This window comes from Ursus maritimus, unplaced genomic scaffold, assembly GCF_017311325.1.
Source record: "Ursus maritimus isolate PB19 unplaced genomic scaffold, ASM1731132v1 scaffold_12, whole genome shotgun sequence".
Taxonomy (NCBI): domain Eukaryota; kingdom Metazoa; phylum Chordata; class Mammalia; order Carnivora; family Ursidae; genus Ursus; species Ursus maritimus.
The window spans coordinates 12,257,191-12,277,555 of NW_024423564.1; the positions used below are offsets into that span (position 1 = coordinate 12,257,191).

The following is a 20,365-nucleotide window of genomic DNA, read 5'->3' on the forward strand; positions in this document are numbered from 1 at the left end:
CCATTTTACTGATGAGTCAGAGAGGCTAAAACAAACTTGCCCAAGCTCAACAGATAGAAATTACAGAACCGGGATTACAACCCAGGCACTCTGCCTCTAGCATCTGTGCAACACTATACTGCTTCACCACTGACCTTCCTGTCTATCTAATCTGCGCAGGATTAAGGAGCTGATTTTCTGTAAAATTCAAGTATTACAAACTCTGCAGATGAACCAATACGGGACTAAATGAAGAAGTTTGTGGCAGTGCATTCCTTTGAGAACTTGAGGGATTATAAAGATCTATGCCTATTACCCCTCTTAAAGACAGGAAACTGAGGAAGAAGCTCAAGCTCCCTGGACTCAATCTTTGCTCTCCCAGATCCCATACTGGAACTCAGAAGCTCCGGGAGGCTTCCATATGCAGGCTAAGATAAAGCACATTCTCCTCCCACATGTCTTGCCTCATCATGACCAATTAAATAAGAATCTCTGGATACCGTGGAGCCAGGATGTGGTGATTTCTCAAAGCTCCTCAGTTAATTCTAATGTACAGACAAGTCAGAATGGAGATGCACCACATCAGTATACCTCTCTCCTTTCAAGGAGAAGAGTGATGATGAAAAAAGAATCCAGATGAGGGGAAGAGCAGGGGCAGAGATGGGGAACTTGACAAAACCTGTCTTTGAAGAATGGAATTTTTATTTAGTACCACAGCATGATAGTAAAGAACATTGCTAGTCTTCATGTCTCACCTCTGTATCTGAAAACTTAAAAAAGCAGATATGGAAACAAAACAATATTTGCACATGTGCATGTACGTATGTTTACACAGGAACTTCAGCAAACCGGTAACTATTATTTTTGCCTTATCTGTATTTTTTACTTGATCTGTATTTTTTATGTGACCTGTTATTTCTTTTTATAATGTATTACTTGTTTAGTTAAAAACAATGAGTTTTTTAAAAACAGTGTGACTAAAGAGATAGTCAAGGATTACTTTAATTATATTTTGAATAGAAAAATAATTATATAAAAGACTAGTAAAAATTACTTAATGCTTTCCTGAAAAGCTGTTTACTTTCTGTCAGGGCACAAAACATAGAATCTCCCTACTTCTCTGTGCAATGGAGATCTATATCCTAACAAATCTATTAACAAATCTTTTCCACCAGATGGCTATTACTAATTTAAGTCTTACTGGTACTAATTTATCACAATACTTAGCGTGAGGAGAAAATATTTTACATAAGAATAAAATGGAAACATTTTGAAGTTTTACAAACACAATGTCTACCACGCATTCCAATTTTTATCATCATTTATAGTAATCTCATATAACATTTAGTTAAAAATAAAACATCCTCCTTATATGGACTACACATTTAAATGAATTCTAAGTTTTTCATATGGCTTCAGGGTTCAGAAAACAAAGAAGCAGGCAATGCGAGCAGTAAGGCAGTACCCAAGCAATCACAAGTCGTGGCCAAAGGTCTAAAGCCATAATGAGTTAATGCTCAAACATGTGTTGTCATTTGTTTGCTGCTGTGATTCTGAGTAAAGGACTCAGCTTCGTGCATAAAGTGTTTAAGTTAAATTCTGCACTACAGAATAAAATCTCCAACCTGGTTAAATGGTAAGCCTCAACAGACTAAAATCACATTTGAGATGCTAATTTTTTAAAGCATACCATGCAAAAAAAAAAAAAAAAAGATTACTACCATGAGGGAAAATAGATGGTTTTTCAATTCACTAAATAAAGAACCATGACCAAAGCACAGGGAACCTCTGCAATGAGCCTAAGCTAGCTGTGGTGACGACTCAACTCCAAGAGAGGCTACTCCTAGAAAACAGGTCTAGGTAGAGGATAGTTGATTATATTTATTATGATTAGCCTTCATCCTAGTGGTGAGTGTAGTATCCTCAGGAGGGATTTTTCATTACAAAGGTAAAAGAACTCTTCCAGAACACTTAACAGCATTTTAAAGTCTCACTCAAGAGTGTGTCTTAAAAAAGAAAACTAGCTCATATAATTATAGTAGGGGCAGAATCAACATTTAAAGATTTTAGTCATGGTGTGAGCACTTAAATGTAAATTTAAAGGTGAAACTACCTGAGAAAGATTAGCCTTATTTTTTTTTTTTTTTAAGATTTTTATTTGTCAGAGAAAGAAAGAGAGCCCAAGCAGGGGGAGCAGCAGGCAGAGGGAGAAGCAGGCGGCCCACTGAGCAAATCAATCCCAAGACCCTGGGACCATGACCTGAGCCGAAGGCAGAAGCTTAACTAACTGAGCCACCCAGGCGTCCCAAAATTAGCTGTTTTTAAAAAGCAAAAAAAATTTCTACTTTGAAAACCAAAGCATAATTCTTTTGCAATGTTTAATGGTTTCCCACAAAGAAACCTGCTTGAATCTAACAAAAAACACTAATTAGATTAAGAATCTGTAAAAATCAGGTGCTGATTCACAAGTATTACCTAATATAATAACTATTCTGATGTATTTTGAATGTTATGAGACTCTAAGCCTCAGAAAAATATACGAATAACTCTGAAGACAATATATAAAGGAATTCTATAAAAATAAGCAGAAATAGCACAGTAGGACACACCTATAATAAGTACTTACCAGAAATGTAAAAAGAAAAAGAGCATATATTTCCTTTTAAAAGGAAGTTGGATTGCAAACAGAGTATATGTCCAAGATATTTCAATTAATAAACCAAAGATTAAAAGGCATATTTGACAGAAATGTTGCAGTTCCAAATATTCCAGAAAGCTCACAGCGCAATAGGTTTTTTCTTTACTTTGCAACTGAGAGGCGCTTTTAGAGTTCTGAATCACCGCTAGACACTAAAAGTTCTCAAGCCTAAAATTGTAAATCCTCAAAAATCTGTATTATTCTAGCCTAGTTAAAATACGTATGCTTGTCTTTTAAAACAATACAACAAAAAACCTAGCCAAACTTAACTGTAACTTGTAATTTGAAAAATACAGACACATTTGCTTACTTAATGGAACATTTTATATTTCCAGATATAAAAGCACAACAGTACAAAGACACGTAACTAAAACCTGGTAGCAACATCAGAATAGGCAAATAAGGAAAGCCAAAAAAAAAAACCAAAAAAAAAAAAAAAACCAAGCATGTAAAGTACTTCCAACTCTTAAATGACCCAACAATTCTCACACAAACGGGAATTTATGATACAGAAAAACACAAGCAAACAAAGATGTATGCCAACAACAAAAAACAAAAAACCAGGAAACAAAAGGTCTTTCAACAGAAGAATGGGTCAATTACTGCACATAATTACTGGTGGCTGTCCTTGGGAAAGGGGTTTTCACACTCTAAGCTATACATACCAAAAATACTTAAATGTACAGAAAAATACAGTTCTACTTCTTGGAATTTATCCTAAGGAAATAATTAAGAATGCATGGAACAATTCAACTTCAATGATATTCAGATCAGAGCTTTTATAATTAAAAAAACCCTGAAAAGTACAAGGAATCACTTAAATAAATGATGGCAAATTCATATAATAGAATATGATGCACTGATATTTATCCTTAGATATTATTAAAATATGTTCATTTTTCACAACAATTCACAATATATTTTTTCAAAGGGAGATGAAATATTATGCATCTGATCTCATTTTTTAAAAGAAAAAATAAATATGCATTGAAAATCACTGAGAAAGTTGTATACCAAAATATTAACAGGCTAAGAGGTAAAATTAAGGGTTTTTTTTTTAAGGTTTATTGCATACATTCTCATCAGGGGCAACATCACCCCAATGGGGGTGAAAATTGGCTACTGAGGGGCAAAAAAAAAAAAAAAGAAAGAAAAGAAAGGAAAGGAAAAGAAAAAAAAAGGAAAACTTTAGCTTATAAAACACAAATTAACATACAATATATAAACATAGAATATATCTGTGCTGTTAAAATTTCACGGGGGTACAATTAGGAAAAAATATCTAAAAAATGGGGCAGGGTGAACAAGTGATAATGCTAAAAATGTTGACAAACTGCTTCATTGGTACTCTCAATTTTCCTACAATGAACTTGATATTACTTGAGTTTTTTGTTTTTTTTTTTAAGATTTTATTTATTTATTTGTCAGAGGAAAAGAGACAGCGCGAGCAGAAGCAGGACGAGTAGCAGGCAGAGAGAGAAGTAGGTTCCCCTCTGAGCAAGGAGCCCGATATGGGACTTGATCCCAGAACTCTGGGATCATGACCTTATCTGAAGACAGATGCTTAAGCAACTGAGCCACCCAGGCGTCCTGATATTACATGAGATCGGGCAGTAATATATATACATTGAACTAATTACAAAGGGATATACAATGAAAGTTAGGACATAGCACTAATTTTCAAATATAAGATTTATTCCTATACTCCTCTAAGTCTTCAAAAATACAATGCAGACTATTTGTTAAATATAATACTAAAATGAAAATAAAGAAAATGAGAAAGTACTGCATCAGAATCATCTGGGATCACTTGGAGAAGTAAACTACAGACTCTGCAGTGAACTAAATCAACTAAACTAAAGGTAGTAAACTACCTTTACTAAAAAGTAATCTACCTTACCGCAGACCTAAAAAAATCAAAATTTCTATGGATGGGGCTAGTGGCTTTCATTCAGTGAGGCACACTTACATCACCATACCACTCCATGTAAATATGCAAAACAGATATTTTAATTTGGTCTAAGAGATTTTTAAAATTATGTACTAAAGTGATAAAATTAAAATAAACTAAGAGCCTGGAAATCTAGGAATCCCTGCTAAACTCCTCTTTTTCCTTTAAGGAACCTGACGATTCAAATTTCTTCACAAACTATCAAACACATACTATTACTCACTGTCTACTGGGTACAAGGCATTGTGAAGAATATAAAAGAAAAAAGCAGTATTTGTAAATTTTGCCACTAAAATAAACTCACTTCAGTTAAATCTGCAAAAACCAGCATTAACCACTGGCTTTCTCAAGGCACCATTAGTCACAAAGAACAGTTTCTAATCTTATGATGCAAATTAAACAAGTAAGGAACAAAAGTCACTGTTGGATAATAACTAGGATGCAGTCAGCTACACTCAATTCTCTAGTTAATATACTTCGTTGGCACTTCAGCCTTGAAATAAATAGAATTCAAAATTTTGCCTACACCAAATTAAACATCTCCTGTGTTAAATACTCCCGGTTTAAAATGTTAAGCCACCAATGCCAAGATTTATTGCATACATAAACAATGAAACTACCTAAGAGCATAGCTAATACTCCTATTTAAGGAAAGAATACACAGGGATTAGTCAAAGTAGTGGATACAAAGTGTAAGAGACTGCTCCAGTCCATGGCAATTTTCTCCAATTTCTTACAGACATCAATGCCACCTTTTGGTGGTGGTAATAATACTTATGGTGGCAGCAATAATATTTAAGTGCTTTTTGTATGCCACATACACTTATTTAATCCTCAAACATGTCTAAGAAATAGGTACTGTTCTTTTTCCATTTTACAGGTGAAAAGACTGAGAAAGAAGGAACAGCTAGTAGGTGCTATTGACAAACTTTCACTGAGTGTTTGCCTGCTGACCACAAATACATTACTAACAAATGACCAAATATTCAGTGCGCTTTGACACATCATCTGTATGAATAAATTTAAATCTCGTAATTAAATAATTATCCATAAAAGCATATAAATGAATGTAACTGAGGTAAACCTGAGTTGAAGAATGGAACAAAAATTTTCCAAGTCATCGTATCAAATAGTACAATACTTTTCCAGTTTTTTCTTACTCCTTACACCCAAAAAATGACAACTTAATTTTGCTTGTTTTGTTTTAAAGTACAGATTTTACCGTTATATATAATTTCATCTCAGGAATGCATCCTGTTTACTAATTCATTTGTAAAGCTTTTAAACTCATTTTATCCCCTAATAGTCTTCATCTTTAAAAGTTTCATTAAATTTCATTTCACACTGTATAATGAACTCATTTTAAATTATGAAATACATGAATGATATATAAAAATTCAGAAAATAAAAGGTTTAAAGAGAAAAATAAAGACCACCTATAATCCCAACTTCAAGATAATAACTTTAGTCTTTTGGTATTTCCTTTTAGTCCATATATGAATAGGCATTTTGTAAAACTAAGAACTGATATTATATAAACATTGGTAATGTTTATTTCTCTCTTAACAATACAGCACTTTTTAAAAAAAAATAGTCCAGACAAATACAATTATGACTGATTTTCTACAAAACACTTTGGCTTACTGGACTTAAAAAGTAGTTTGTTATACTACAAAAATTAACCACAAGGTGGAGAGGAGATGGCTGGTCCTTTATAGAAAGAGCTCTCTCTCTTGCAAGTATTTGAATAGTTTTAAAAAATCATTTTTAAATTTCAGTGATTAAAAAAGTAATTTTCTTTTCATTACAGAAAAACTTCACACGTCCATCTTTAGCACATCAATACATCGAAAACATGGTTACGATAGTGTTATGGCTGCAAAAGATCAAAACTGTGACAATTCACTGTAGACAAGTTCAGCCCGGTACCCTGGAACCCAAGCAGAGCCAGCTAAGAACACGACAAAGCAATGGTTCTTTATAACCAGAGTCGAAGGCCTATTGCTTACATACACATGCAAGCAGATGGTACTGAGTGGTGACACAATCTCAAGCTTGTTCTACTGATGACAGTAGTCCAAGTCTAAGGCATAATGGGAATAGCAGAATGACTAAATCATCTAAAACCCCTCTACTCATGGTTTCAACTGCAGATTTTGGTTGGTTCTTGAACTATAATGCTGTCATATTCCAATGTGAAAATTATGACACTGGAGTATTACGAGAAGTTAACTGAGTATTTATTTAAAATTCAAAGGGATGTTTTTTACAATGGAGTTAGTCCTAAGTGTGAAACTCTATTCAAAAGACAAACTTTTTTAAAAGAGTATATCATTTGACCAATTCTGAGTTACTCAAATTCCAGCCTTACCATCTGGATGTAAGAAACACCATCAAAATAACCTACCACCTGAAAATCTAAACAAAGGTGGGTCTAAGACATAAGATCTACCTTCTAAGCATCGTTTTTCTTAATCTGATATTCTCAAATAGCTGAATTAATAAACGTCTCACCCACAATTTTTAGATATACACATCTATAGAGCTAATTGATACTTGTACTTTATATGCAAAACAATTTTCTGAAGCATGAAAATCTCATTCCAGGAGTCACGTATGCCATTACTAAACTGATTATGATTAGAATAAAGAGCAGCAGAATGTACAGTAAAGCAGTCTAAAAGCTGCCACATAGAAATCTAGCAAAAAAATCCAAAATAACAACAACAACAAAAAAAGCACTTCAAGGATACCAAGAACCAAAATATCATACAAATTTATCTTTTATAGACCTGTCATTTTATGACCTTAGTCGCAGACAACTGGAAACATATTTTAAAATATGTTCCTTCTTCACAAAAACAACCCTGTTCATTCTATCTAGATTTACTGTACTGTACTCCCAACTCGAACCAACAAGACAGATCCCATACTCCAGGAAATAATGATACTACCACACACATAAGATTCATCATATCCTCTCTGAAGCTCCCTGTAGGCCACCATACCTAACCTAAGTGCTCTTTTTACTCATTCAACATTCATTTATCTCATAGCCCACACTTCATCAATTCTGTTTCTGTTTTTGTGAAAATAAATTTCTTTTCCAGTCTATCATAACAACTTCCATGTATTATCCATTCTCCTACAGTTAATCCTGTATCATAATCCCGTCCTGTTCGAGACCTTCCACTAAAACAGTTTCTTTTACTATCTAGATTACAACTGCTTTCATCCCTTAGGCATCCATTCCTATTAGGAATTCGTTTGAAAGAACTTTAAACTTAAACTTATTAGGATATTAATTCATTTCAAGGATTAGAAGAAGCTTTATAAATTAGTAGTTCAGAGATCTCGTACTACTCTGCCTAAGTATGCCCTCCCACACCACTGAAACAGTCAGAGATTAGGTGGACAACTTATATGGGCTACGTAAACATTTTGACTACTGTTTTTCCACCACCTCAGTTCAGAAAACTATAGTAAATTTTAAGTTAAAAAAAAAATTAGACACACAGAACCAAAAGATGGTATCTGAATGTGAATACGAAAGATGGTATCTTGAATGTTTAAAAGCTAAAAAAACATTACAAACTAGTCAGTTAAAATCTAAGTGAAAATTATACTTTCCAAGTTTGTGGTCTTTATTTCCCTCATCAGGATGTGTACTCTGTGACTGATTTAAATAACTTACACCTCATGGGTGGGGTGGGGGGGTGGTTTGCAGGAAAAAAAGGGTGAAGCCAATTATTTCTGAGTAATTTTCTAGACTCATCTAGAAGAAAAATGATGTGTTACACTGAAGAAATGATTATAAGGATATAGGGAGTCAGCTACTCAACCATGTTTGCGTACATGCAAAAATACAAGTATTTATTGACCACCTACTGTGTACTTTGTAATGTGGTAGTCCTTTCTGGAAGTTTGCTGTCAGCATTATCCTTTATAATTAGAGTTTATTAATTTCTATAAATTATATAATTACTTTGAGTTTTATCACCTGTAAAAAATGGTCAATATCTATTTTTCAGATTTGCTGTACAGATTAAATGAGATGTAGTAACTTCACCTTCAAAAAAAATATTACTTCCCTTCTCTCTGTAGGTCCCTCTACAGATCAGGACATTGATCAGTGGTTCTCAACGTTACTATGAAAAATCTCTTTTCTCCACAGATCGCACATCTTTACAGATTTTTGTCTATCGACTGCACTAACATTTAATTAACTAGATAAGTAATGGCTAATCAGAAGTCTCAAACTGTCAAAGACATAAATACTAATGAAACTCAATGTTAGGCTCTTAAGGTGCAAGCACGATGTTTTATTTCATTAACAGCTTGCAAATCACCACAACATATGATAATAATTTGTGATAATAAACTGCAAAGATTGGAGTCAATATAATTATTGGTCAAAGCAAAGACACATAATATTTCCCCTGTTTGAATCTATTGAGAGCACATACATAATTTTCATTAGGCTTTTTACAACACTGAGAATAAATCATTCCTTTCTCTGCAGACCCCTGAGAAAAACTAATTTATGTACCATGTTAGTGATTTTCTATGTCTAGAGAAACTACTGGTTACCCTACAGATTTAAGCCAGTGTCATTAGTAACACCAACTTCGAATTCAAAAGTTACACATATTTATCCATAAAGGTAAGTAAGTAGTGATATCCTGTCTTCCCTTTGTATTTATAAGAACAAAATCCAAACCCTTCACCAAAGACCTCTGTGATGTGTCTCCTGCCAACGCCATCTACCAGTCTCCTCTCAGCTTATCACGATGGCCTTCTCTAACATAACTTGCCGCTTCACACTTCAGGGCTTTTGTACTAACTGGGCCCTCTGCCGGGTTCACTCTTCTTGCAGATCATCACGTCTAGCTTTTTGTCATTCAGGTTTCAAATTAAGTATTATCGCTCTAAAGCTTCTCCATGGCATTTGTAACCTGTGAAATTATCTTGTTCACGTATTTACTATTTCTCTACACCACCACCAAACCCCACTTGTATAAAGAGTTCCATGACAGCAAGTCTTATTCATTGCTCTATCTCTAGTTCCTAGAATAGTACAAGGCACCCAATAATCATGCAGTAACTATTTGCTGGATCACTAGCCAAAATGTTTAAGAATGTTTTGGGGAAAGACTGATTTCTTAGTCAACTTAAATTTAGCATTCAAAAATTGCTGATCCAAAAGAAATAAGAAAAAATGTTTTTTGACTACAAAGAATAAGAAAAATGTATACAACATTCTATTCAACAAGTGAACTGTTTTTCCTCTTATTTCTATCCTTTTGGATAGAATATGAAAAGTCTATTTATGTTTCACACACTTCATTTGTCACCTCATGTAAAAAGAAAATGAATTTTTTTTATTTCAGTTTTACTGAGGTATAATGTATAAAACTGTGAATGTTCTTATAATCGTATGCCATGAGCTACCGGCCACTCAATCTAGTAATTTATTTTTCCTGCCAAGATGCAAGCAGGACAGCTCCTAAGAATATAAAACATACAAACTGGGAAGGCCATAGCTGTCCTAACAGTGACAATGCCAGAATGGCCCAAACCAGGGAGGACCCTGTTCCCAGCTATAACGGGCTGAGAAGGAGGGAAGGATAGAGTGATCAAACCTAGAAGAGTAATTGTACTTCTGATTTCTGTTAACAAACAGAAATATCTTCAAACCAAATCAAAAGAGATTCAACTAGAATCTTATACTTTGCGACATTAAATAACTGTTTTGAATACCTGAGGTCTCTTTAGCAAATGAAATATCATTTAGTTGACAAGATACAGGCTTTTGCAGTTTCACATACGAAAAACACAGCATTTGTAGTAAGTAACACACACAATCCCAATACCATGTGCTACAATTTGCCTACTAATTTAAAAATATTGTCAAGAATACTTTTAAAAGAGATTTAAATGAAAATAACTAATAATAAAGATAGAACAATTCAGTGGTTTAAAAAATGCAAACACCTTGAAAGTATCACAAGCCCATATTTATTTTTTTAAAATCGGTTGCTGCTTCTTTTCTTAACTGACGATATTGAAGGAAGACAGCAAGCAGATAATCCACAGCCCACGTGAGTTTACTTACCAGTCACAAAGAAACATTAATATCAGTCTATAGGTTAACCTGCTTACTTATTATTCAGCCAAGTGGAAAGTACAATTTAGCACAGAGCTACAGCCAAGTACCAAAATGACTAAGAATGGCACGTGTAAACGTTTTTTTAATTAAGAAATTAAGGAGGGGAGGAAAGAAGTACTAAAAGCAGGATTTCCTCTAAAGATCACATACTCAATTTCCTATTTTTCATTGCTCCATATTTCACTGGCAATATTCTAAGCTGCTTAACGAGAAGCCTGTATTTCACTTTTCATCACTTCTGCTCACATAACTGACACTTCTGAAGTCCAGTTGCATGGACAAATGCTGAGAGACACATGCAGAATTTAATGTTACAGTAAAGTATTTTATGAGTATTTTATGAGTATAATACCTCCAGAAATATAATATCTAAAACTGAGAAGTCTTTGTTAACTAAGAACTCAAAATGTTAAATAAGTAACATTTCTGCAGACTCTCCATTTGTCGAAGAGCATAAACATACACTTTTCACAGATGAAATAATAGGAATCTTTTACTCTTCAATAAAAAAAAAATTAGCAACAACCTAAGCATAGTGAGTCCTATCTTCTCTCAGTGGTTCCTAACTCCATGTAGCCTATCCCTTAGGTTCAGACTATTTCTTTTGAATTTCATCTCCAAACTGAAAACACTTAAAGACCCAGAGACTTTCACAACAGTGACTCCCAGCAACTCTGCCCAAAACCTACCCTCTTGTTTTCCTTTAAACCCTCAGATTTGCCTTACCTTTGTTATAAGCCAGCCTCCTTGCCCTCAGTCCCTTTCTTCCTCAATTCACTCTGTACTCTGTAGCCAGATTCATCTTCCAAAAGATGAATGCTCTGATTGGGTCATTTCCCTCATATCGAAACTTCTTGTGCTCTTGAATAAAAGTCTATATTTCTCAGCCTAGCATGCAGTGACTTCTGCAGTCTAGCCCAACAAATTTGTATAGCCTCATCACCATATTTTCTAATTATACAAGCTCAGGCTTCTGTCAAATCAATCCTCTGTCCTCCAACTTGTCCTGAACTTTCTATCTTGGCTCATGCCATTCCTACCATAAAGAATGTCTACCACTCCCCTCCAGCTGCCACTGCTCATGGCCCTTTTGCATCTCTGCATTTATTCATGAAAACAAGGACACACAAATGATATCTCCTGCCCTACCCCCCAAAACGGGCAAAACCCCTCAAATTTAACAACAGCTGGCTCTTATTAAATGCCTACTATGTGCCAAGCAGTTAGTTTTACATACTACTTCTAATCCTCTCAACACACCTATGAAGTAGGTATTATTATTCTCCCTCTAAAGATGAGAAAGCCAAAGTTCAGAAACATCAAATCATATATTTAGCAAATCATCTCACAATATATACTCAGTAAGTTGCCTCAAATCATATACTTAGTAAGTGCCAAAGCAAGGACTGAACCCAGGCTCCCTCAGTCCAGAGACATTGCTCTAAACCCTCAGTTGTGTTGGCTTTTTTTTTTTTTTTTGGTCTGAACTATGTGACTACCCCCCTCATCTATCTGAAATAATTTAGTTTTACATGATATCTCCACTTACTACATACTATACAATAAGCTTTCTCATGTTTGCCAGTAATTTAGTAAAGGGAGAACATTAAAATGCTATTTTTTTCCAATAAAAGAACAACGCTCAAATTGCAACTTCAAGGAATGTCCTTTTTTGTCACAAAGATTACTTTCACCTAAAATATTTTCAAAGAAATTCATTCCAACCAACTTTTTCAAAGATGACTGCAAATTACCAATCATACACTATGATGGTTTTACAGATTATTATTAGTAAGAGGATTTTGCGATTACCACCCACGTATTGTAACAGATATCTATCAAATTGGCAAAGATTGTAAAAACTGACCTACTCAATGCCATTGAAGGTGCAGTGAGACACACACTCTTATACACAGGGTAACCACCCTCTGATCCAGTTATCCCACTTCTGGGAATCTATCCTAAAGGAAGAAAAAAAAAAAAAAACAGAGATGCAATCAAAGATAAATGTACAAAAATGTTTGCCCCAGTGTTATTTAAAATAGTAATATAATAAAAATCAACCTAAAAGTCCCAAAGTAGGAGACCAATATCCTGTTCAGAGAAAAATGTAGAAACAAAACAGTATATATAAAGGTATACTTCCATTTTTTAAAAAATTAAAAAATCTGTACATGCAAGGAAAGAACTAGAAAAATGTACATTAAAATGTCAGTAGTAATTATTTCTGGGTGATGGGTTTATAAATGATTTTCGATTTCTTCTTTACATTTATGTTCTTTTCAAAATTTGCCACAATGGAACATGAATTACTTTAAACAAGAAAAAAAAAATTAAGCAGCTATACTCACTGAAAATTATCCTGAACTTACAAAAGCATGTTACTCGGAAAAGAAACACTTCCTACTGCAAAGAAAATGTCAAACTTGTTTCGTTTCCACCTTCTGTTAGCTCACATACCTATTTAGACTGTGTAAAGAATGTCACCCAAAATTCAATAGTATTCATGAAATTGCACAAGGCTATCTAAAAGTCAGCCAATGCTTCAACAGAAAGCACCACAGTTAAATGAACTGTTTTATTGTATGTCTACTGAGAATAATAAATGTCCAATTAATCCTAACTCAAAACATAGAAAAGGGAAAAACCAGAAAAACTATTCTTGTTTTGCAAATTAACTATGTATACTGTTGTTGCCTTATAAGCCCATCATAGTTAGGTCTGGAGTGGGGAGGAACTTGAAAATAAAGCTGGCAAGCTACCAACATTCACTAAAAATGCACACTGATGCATTTTTTTCCCTACATGCACATTTCTGTTCTAGGGCATAGTTAACTTTAGTGGCAAAAGATGATTTTTATCAGTGTAGAAAAAAAGATTAAGCTGTTCTACAAAAAAACAAAAGCATAACAACAACAAAAAAAACCCTTCTTGCATTAAACACAGAATTAAAATTGCCAGCTGAACCGGGAGGAAAAAAAAAAAATCCCTACCATTTGGCATAGATGCAGAAAAGCAATTTGCCAAAACAAAAACAAAAACAAAAGAAAGTAAAACAGGCATTAAGCAAAAAATTCTTATTTTACTGTATTTTAAACTGGGAAACTGGTTTGCTTGTAATACTAAAAAGCTGTTCGAAAATAAAGCCACAGGGGGGAAAATAAAGAAAATAATACCACAGAAACAGTTTTGAGCAACTAAGAGAAAATTTAAAGTATTACATTGATCTTACTTAGAAAATGAGTATCATTCTATTTCCACTCTACCATGAAAATACAACATTTATTTATAAAACATATGTCAGGTTCTGGCAAACAAAATAAATTACTAGACTATAAATTTCTTATAATAGAAGCTACAGTCTCACAGCTCAGTTTCCATCAAAGAACCTAATATTGGGTCATGCAAACATCTGTTCGATGACTGAATCTGAAATCTATTAATAAAATCATGCAACATTTTTACATGCATTCAATGGAATGGAAAAGGTAGATCAAAAGACATCAAAGATTTGGGCTAGATACGGAAAACTACATAAAATCCAAAGACCAGTGTTAAATTTCAACTCTAAAATAATTAAGTTATGGTCGCTTGCTTAATGTTTTAAAATACAGCCAACTTGTCTAGAACAGAATGATCGTGTTTATAAATGAATTTTTAAATATCACTGAAAATACAGTGAAGGAATTTACTCTTCAGATTACACATCTGACTGATCTGAAATGTTCAATCTGCAATAGGAGATCATCTCCTATTACTAACTTAGAATCTTAAAAGCTGCATTTGGGATTTGTCCAAAGAAACAACTGCACCCAGTTCTTTGTGTCTCTCTTACTTTTACACTTTTGTGGTTGATAACTAAACCACAGTTCTATCCTGAGCAGTTATTTTTTATAACCAGAATAAATGTGTATAACATAGCACTGCAAACAACCATGAATGTTATAGGTATATATATACTTGTGAGTTCAAAGTAACTTACTTCAAGCTTTAATTAATCCGACAGTAACTTTTACCAGTTACAATGTATAGTTCAGTATATTCCTATTCTTATGAAATATGGACTAACTTAAATATATTATAAAACCAAACACAGGGTTACATATTTAATTCCAAATTTGGTTAACTTTATCATTCCACACTTTAAACCAATCTCTAGCAATGTGAACTACACAGGCTAGAGATTGAACACTGGATATGCAAAGAAATTTTTTCCCAGATTTATCTAGAATTAGCCTAAATAAATAAGTCATCAGTACCTTAAAAAAAAAAAAGCCATTAACCTGTCTACTGATTGAAGTTAATTTCATAAAACACATTTAATCCTCCATGTGCATGTATTTCTGAAAATCATATTAAAACGATTATTTTTAGACCACTTATAAAAGTACACTATTTTTTGTTTGAACTCCACCTTAATCATCACACACATCACACACACACTTTTCTTACTGGTGCATGCATGTACCTTCCACGTCTAAAAGGCCTATTTTCAAGCGGAAACAAGAGCATGGCACAGTTCTCTGTTAACTGCTTTGCTGATCAGTACATCATGATAAGCTAAGCTTATAGGTTCAATACTTTTCTGGATCATTTAACTTTGCAACAAACTGGCCTCTTAACCACTCATCTCAAAACTGTGAGACGGGGACTGTAAAGAGTGTGTGAATCATTCAGTGTCCATAACCACTATTACAAAAATTCATAACCTGAATGGGCCAATATTACCGCTGTACATGAAAGACTGAAAAGCACATAACAACTACCACTTGTAATCCCCAAATTTCATGCACAGAAAAAGGCGGTGGGGGCTAGTGGATGCTTCATCTCAGTAACATAAGAAAGCTTAAATATATTTATATTTAACACTAATCACTTCCATAAGATGTGAATTTGGCATTAAGTCATGCAGCAATATATGACATCAGAATGAAAATGACAATACTTGGAAATACACCATAACTCTTTTTAAAATTAATGAGTTTAATCTGAAAAGGAACATCAAGAGGAAGTAAGATGATGTTCACAATTTTAAACTCACCACAACATTAATATATAAACGCTTTACACAAAATTTTTAATTGAACTTCTAAAATAAGAGAACTTTAGAACTGGGAACTTAGAGGTTATTTGAGGTTCAATGAACATCTGTTGGGTCCCTAGCATGTGTCAGACACAGTACTAGGTGCTTGCAGGTAACTCAATTATTCAACTCACTCACTTTAGAGATGGTGGAGTTCCCTGCTCATGCCAAATCAAGCCATCTAGATTTCAGAACTAGAAATGCTGAGCAATGCCCTCACAGCGGTGTAATTTCTATCAAAACAGACTGGTATCACTCTTCCTTATAAACTAAATAAAACGTCAAAGATGCAATGCTAACCTTATTTAACAAAACAATAGTCCCTGTGTTTTGAATAACTATAAAGAATTACAAGAATCTAAAAATTCAACTAAGTACTAGCTGTATAATTTATTGCAAAGAACAAAACACAGGGCTGTCAGTTTTAAGATTCTAAAGACATACAAAACAGAAATTAAACAAATTGCAGCTATTATTTAAAAATCCCTTTGTTAAAAGAAATTATCAATATGAAAACTCAGATGCTTAATTGGAATGTCTCTTTTATGTAAAAGATCATCAGCCATATAATAACAAAGTTCATGGACGGTAGTAAACTTGGACAAGACTTTTAAGTTATTTAACTATTAGATTCTAAATTATGACAGAATGTAAAAATCCCTGAGGACAAAGACCCTGTCTAATTCATCTCTGTATCCCCACCAATCAGCACTCTCGTTAAATGTTGGAGAGGTAAACTAACATATGAACTCTAAATTCAAGCTATTGGAAAATTCAACCTAACAATCTAGAAGATTTTTCTTTTATAACTCAAATGATTTCTTCAAGTATTAAATAATACTCAAATCAAGTGACATTGCCATAACACTAGATCAACAACTATGGCTATCACTTTAACTAGTACAACATACTCTTTGAAGGAATTCACAGATACATCAAGACAAGTAAATTCATATACTTTGATTCAGCAGTCCTCCTTCTGGAAATCAATCCCAAGAAAATATTTCAAAAGAAAGAAAATGTTGCATATACAAAAGTGTTCATTTCATCGTAATTTTAGTAAGGGGCAACAGAAACGACCTATATGCCCAATAACAGGTAGATGGGACTATTTTGCAACCTCCGGAAAAGGCTTAAAATAAAGATTAGCCTCGTCATTGGTCCTCCTGCTTAACAATCTTTGCCCACCCCAAATCCCCACCAAGTTGATTCCACATAGCAGCCAGAAGGATTCTCACAAACACTTCTACTTAAAACCTTCTAATAGTTGATTGCTCATCTCATTCAAAGTAAAATTCAAAGCTCTTACCATGACCTACAAGGCTCAATTACTTCTCTAACCTAAAGCTCTCACCCCCTCTTGCTTACTGTCTTCTCAAAAGGCCAAGTACACTGAGGGGGTCTTTGCACTTGCACTCCTCTCTGCCTATAACCTTCTCGCCAAGAGAGCAAACCTAACTCACTTCCTTCAGGTCTCTGCTTCAGTCTCATGCCTTCCCTGCCACCGCTTCTCCCTTTTCCCTCACCCTACTTTATCAACTAAAATATTCTACATTTATTTGGTTATGGCCCATCTCTCCTGATTAGAATATAAGCTCTATGACAACAAGAACTTGATTTTATTCACACAGTAGGCATTCAAAAAGCATTTGTTGAATATTAAATGTTGATACAATAATTATTAACTACATGAAAAACCATGCATATAAACAAGCTTGGAAGAGAACAGGAAAAATGAATAGTTTGATTTGTGAACATTTTGAAGTGCTGATCGTATTACTAAGGACTTTGTACAATAAAAATTATAAATCAGTTGTGATTGTGATTTTAGGCTGCCAAAAAAAAGTGACTACAACAATGTTATTTCCTTGGAAGCCATTAGTGTATTAGCTTAAAACTGACTGGTAATTGTTATTAGTGACAACTTTCCCTCGTAAAATGGTAATAACAATTATCTTAAAGCTTGTTCCTAAATACCCAAAGTTTAGTCTGTAAGTATCGACACTGTTATTCTTGAGGCCACATAGAAAGTGAACAAAGGCTTTTAAACAGTTTTAATATGGAACTGAATAATACTCAGGGATTCCAGTTTGCTTTTGAGACAGGTATCTATGCTTGGCTTCAGAGCGACCCTGAAACTGAATGCAAAATTTCATGCATAAAAGTCTATTACCTTTTTTTTTTTTCCTGGGGAGAGAGACTATATATTTCATCATAATCTCAAAGGTGTCAGTGGCCTAGAAAAGGTTAAGAACTACTATTTTATATTGGAAGTAAAGTGTAATATTCTAATATAAGCCACCTCTCAAAAGGACAGACGATATATAATATCTAGCCACATCTTTGTAATCATTCAATTCATTCACAATATACTGAGTGCCTACCTTGTGCCAGGCACCGTGTGATCCTCAATACCTTACACCTAATCGTATTTTGCAGTACATAACTGAAAATACCAAGGAAACAAGGTTCAGTGAAACACCAGGCTAAAAGATAATTTCAACCAATGCAAAAATAATTTCAACCAATGCAAATATCATTTCAAAACAGAGAGTGTTAATAAGAAATCATAGTAAAGACAGAAAAGAGCTCGGGGCCTGCTTTAGTGTTTATTATGTCAAAATACTGCAGATATCAATTACATCAAAAGGAAAGAAAAACTACACACACACATGCCCGCCTCCACACACTGACAGGAAACCAGAAGAAAGTTTCCAAATCCTGTTTCCAGCAGCATCCCTTCTGAGACTGCCCTGCAGCATGCTTTTGAAGGTAGGCGCCCCACGTTAAAACTAAGAGCTGCTACTTTTACTGTGATAAAAACAGAAAGAATCATCATCCCATACCCAGGAAGCAGAAAACTGTGGCCACCTGTAAGGCTGTGGCCCATTAACCTCCTGCCCTGTTATTCCCTTTTTTCTTCTACTCTCCTCCCTTCAGAGCAGTGACAAAACCATCTTCCCTCCCAAAAAGGAATACATAACTCAACGTTAGTTCTTTTTTCCAAGAGGTCAAAAGGTCCCCCAAACTCTTGGTGCTTAGCCCTGCAAGGAGATCCCATTTTTCAGGCACAAGTGTCTTCCCCTCCCCTTCTCCCAGTAGCAGTAAATTACACAATTCAGCTGAAGACACTGTCCTTAACTTCCTGAGGGGACAAGCGACACTCCTACCAGATCGAGTCTGAAGGAAGCCAAGAATCACACGGTGACCCCTTCCCTAACAATTCAGGAAAGAAACAGAGACCTAAGAAGAGCAACGCCGAAAAGGCGAACACATGGCAAGCTACGGAAGACGTGGGGGAAAGAGGGCGGGAAAGGGGCCGGGAGGTGGAGTGGGATGTAGAGATGTCAGCCCTCTGCACTGGGGGAATAAAGGAAGGGAAGGGAGACCCTGACCCCGACAGAAGTGAACGCAGAGAGGGCAACGCTCCCGTCTACCCGCACCTTCTCTAGCAGAGGAAGGAGGGCAGAAAATTCACCCAACCCTCCAACCCCTCTTCGCGTGACCCCAAGGGGAGAGCTGGGTTTGAGGGAAGGTCTGACCCTAGTCTGGGGACATACAAGAAGAGGAAAAAGGCAGCGATGTCCAGTCCTGTGCATCTCTTGGGCAGTGAGTGGCGAGGGCACTGTGTCCGAGGAGACGGCGAGGGAAATGGGCTTGTGCCATGACACCTCGGGGAGTTGGAGGGTGGGGGACACAATGTCCTCTTTCTCTCCCACACCCGGCCCGGGCCCCTCCCGTCCGTCTCCCGCAGGCCCAGCCACAGTCGACCGGCTCGGTCCGCGGGCGTGGTTGGCTCTGGCCCTGGCGGCGGCGGCAGGGCCTCCCGGAGCCCCGGCCCCTCCCGCCGGCCAGGCCCCCGGGCCGCCGCCCCGGACACCGAGGGAACGAGGAGGAGGAAGGGGGAGCCAGGGGACTGACCGGCGACATGAGCCGCCTCAGCCCTGGCTCGGCCGACCCGCGCCCCCCGCTCCCTCTGGGGCCGACTCGGGCTCCCCGCCCCTCACTCACCCCCCCTGTCCGGCGCCTCCTCCACCTCCTCCTCCACCTCCTCCCTCCTCTCGGCCGTGGCTCTTGCTCCGGCTCTGCTCGGCGACGGCGGCGGCGGCGGCGGCGGCCTCGAGAGCGGAGGCGGCGGCGGCGCCTCCAGAACGCGCACGCACGCAGCACGCAGGCCCCGCCCCCAGCTCCGCCCCGCCCCTCCGAGTCGGAGTCGGCCAGGCTTCGGCCCCGCCTTCCCCGCGGCTTTCCGGAGTCCGCTTAAAGGAGCCGCTCAGAAGAGGGTGGTGAGAGCTGAGACCCCTGCGTGAGGAGGGGGGTATTGGGGCCTTGCGGAGGGCTGGGTGGGAGGCTGCTTAAGGCGGGAAACGAAATGAGGAAGGGTCCGAAGATTCAGGAGGAATAGAATTTGGGAGGGAATGCAATCCATCACCAAGTACTAATTGAGCACCAGTAAGTGCTAGACACTTCTAGGCGCAGGGGATA

At 36.3% G+C, this 20,365-nt stretch overlaps 1 protein-coding gene across 2 annotated transcripts in view; it reads right to left on the minus strand.

The window, feature by feature from the left end:
* RAP1A (RAP1A, member of RAS oncogene family) overlaps window positions 1-20,013 on the minus strand; it is a 74,342-nt gene extending 54,329 nt beyond the window's left edge. Inside the window, exon 1 of one of the 2 annotated variants that reach the window (XM_040626902.1) lies at window positions 19,892-20,013. Coding sequence is in view for 1 of the 2 variants with exons in the window: in XM_040626903.1 (XP_040482837.1) it covers window positions 12,665-12,678 (14 nt within the window). In the remaining variant the exon portion in view is untranslated. Of the gene's footprint in view, window positions 1-12,664; window positions 12,694-19,891 lie in introns of those variants that run through there. The other variant, XM_040626903.1, reaches the window with a different exon arrangement.
* Window positions 20,014-20,365: the final 352 nt, after the last annotated feature.